General features: G+C 48.2%; 1 protein-coding gene across 2 annotated transcripts in view; it reads left to right on the top strand.

Annotated features, from left to right (window-relative positions):
• LOC106536699 (proto-oncogene tyrosine-protein kinase Src) overlaps positions 1-1,534 on the top strand; it is a gene marked incomplete at both ends in the record, with an annotated part of 20,882 nt that overhangs the window by 5,673 nt on the left and 13,675 nt on the right. For both annotated transcript variants that reach the window (XM_014034020.1, XM_014034019.1), the window contains 2 exon segments: positions 468-617; positions 691-846. In XM_014034020.1, coding sequence (XP_013889474.1) covers positions 468-617; positions 691-846 — 306 coding nt within the window.

Genomic DNA, 1,534 nt, shown 5'->3' with positions numbered 1-1,534 from the left:
GGGTCACATTTTTGTTTTAATTTCTGGCCAGAAAAGCTTTCATTCAGGGAATGCTGGGCCTTTGGTTACACAGGTGCTTTTTAAAGCATTTAATAAAGTTTTTCTTTATTTTACAGCTACACAGTGTTGTTTGTTTGTGTTTCACACAGATGAACTTCACTTGTAGCTCGTTGTTTTTTCCAAGGACATGAAGGCTTAAAGCAGTGATGGTGCCACAGCCACCAGGTGGTTGGAAGGAGAGCAGGAAGTAGACTGGTAACCAGGAGCTGTGTGGAGCTGCAGCGTGGCTGACAGAACTCAGAATTAGGTCAGCGTGGAGCTGAGCTCTGTCCAACCACAGGCCACAGCCTCCTGTTCACACAGCCAGGAGGAGGAGGAAGTGGGCTGCAGCCCTGCACGGCTCCAGCACTCCCTCTGCTGGTGAAACCACCACACTGACACAAAGAAATCCTCCCTGTCACCCACAGGTGCCTACTGTCTGTCCATGTTGGACTACGACAACCAGAAAGGGCTGAACATCAAACACTACAAGATCAGGAAGCTGGACAGCGGGGGGTTCTACATCACGTCCCGTACACAGTTCAGCTCCCTGCAGCAGCTGGTGGCTCATTACTGCAGTCAGTTCACCTGCTCTCACTGCTCTCTGTGCTTCCTGTGACCTCCCTCTAACCTGCTCACCTCTTTCCTCAGAGCACGCCGACGGCCTGTGTCACGTCCTGACCGACATCTGTCCCCTGCCCAACCCTCAGACTCAGGGCCTGTCCAAGGACGCCTGGGAGATCCCCAGAGAGTCCCTTCGGCTGGACGTGAAGCTGGGGCAGGGCTGCTTCGGAGAGGTGTGGATGGGTAGGTGGTCTCTGCCTTCTTCACTCTGAGTCTTCATGTTTTCACTCCACTTCCTTCATTAACTGGATTAAACTGGAAGCAGACTGCAGACAAACATCACCAGCTGTGTGACGGAGTGAACAACATGTTTAAATGGGACTTATGATTTTTAATCCTTCAGCTGGGCTCTGCATGAAGTGGAACTGCAAGGATTTAATCTGAATCAGTCCTTATTGTAGCTCCACAATCCTTGTTCTGAGATTCATCTCAGATCAGCTCGTTTTGAGGCTGTCTCTTTAAATGCAAACGAGTCACTTCACACCCCGCCCCCATCCAGCTCACAGAGCAGTTCACCCTGTTCGGCCATGTGTGTAGTTCAACAGCAGGTAAACATTAACCGTGTTTCCATCAAGGCTCTTTGATGAGCATTTAGAAGTGTCGCATTAAAAATGTGAAAAAAAAGTCAGATGGAAACAGCAAAATTAAAAAAAAATCCTCAATTCACTAAAAAGTTTTTACACTCACTTGAGGTGGTTTTTGGATGATTCACAAAGTAGTTAATGCACAAAACGGGAGATGGAAATATGTTTGCTGAATAAATTCTGACGTAGTGCATATTTACCTCACGTAACTTTCAGCTGTTTCCGCATTCCTGCCTCGTCCAGATGTTAGCCCTGCGTAGTTGCACGTGACTTTCTGCTGCGTAGTT

The sequence above is a fragment of the Austrofundulus limnaeus genome, unplaced genomic scaffold, assembly GCF_001266775.1.
Source record: "Austrofundulus limnaeus strain Quisiro unplaced genomic scaffold, Austrofundulus_limnaeus-1.0 Scaffold1939, whole genome shotgun sequence".
In the NCBI taxonomy this organism is placed as follows: domain Eukaryota; kingdom Metazoa; phylum Chordata; class Actinopteri; order Cyprinodontiformes; family Rivulidae; genus Austrofundulus; species Austrofundulus limnaeus.
The sequence above is the reverse complement of the archived record's forward strand: the minus strand, read 5'-3'. Positions and strand labels throughout refer to the sequence as shown.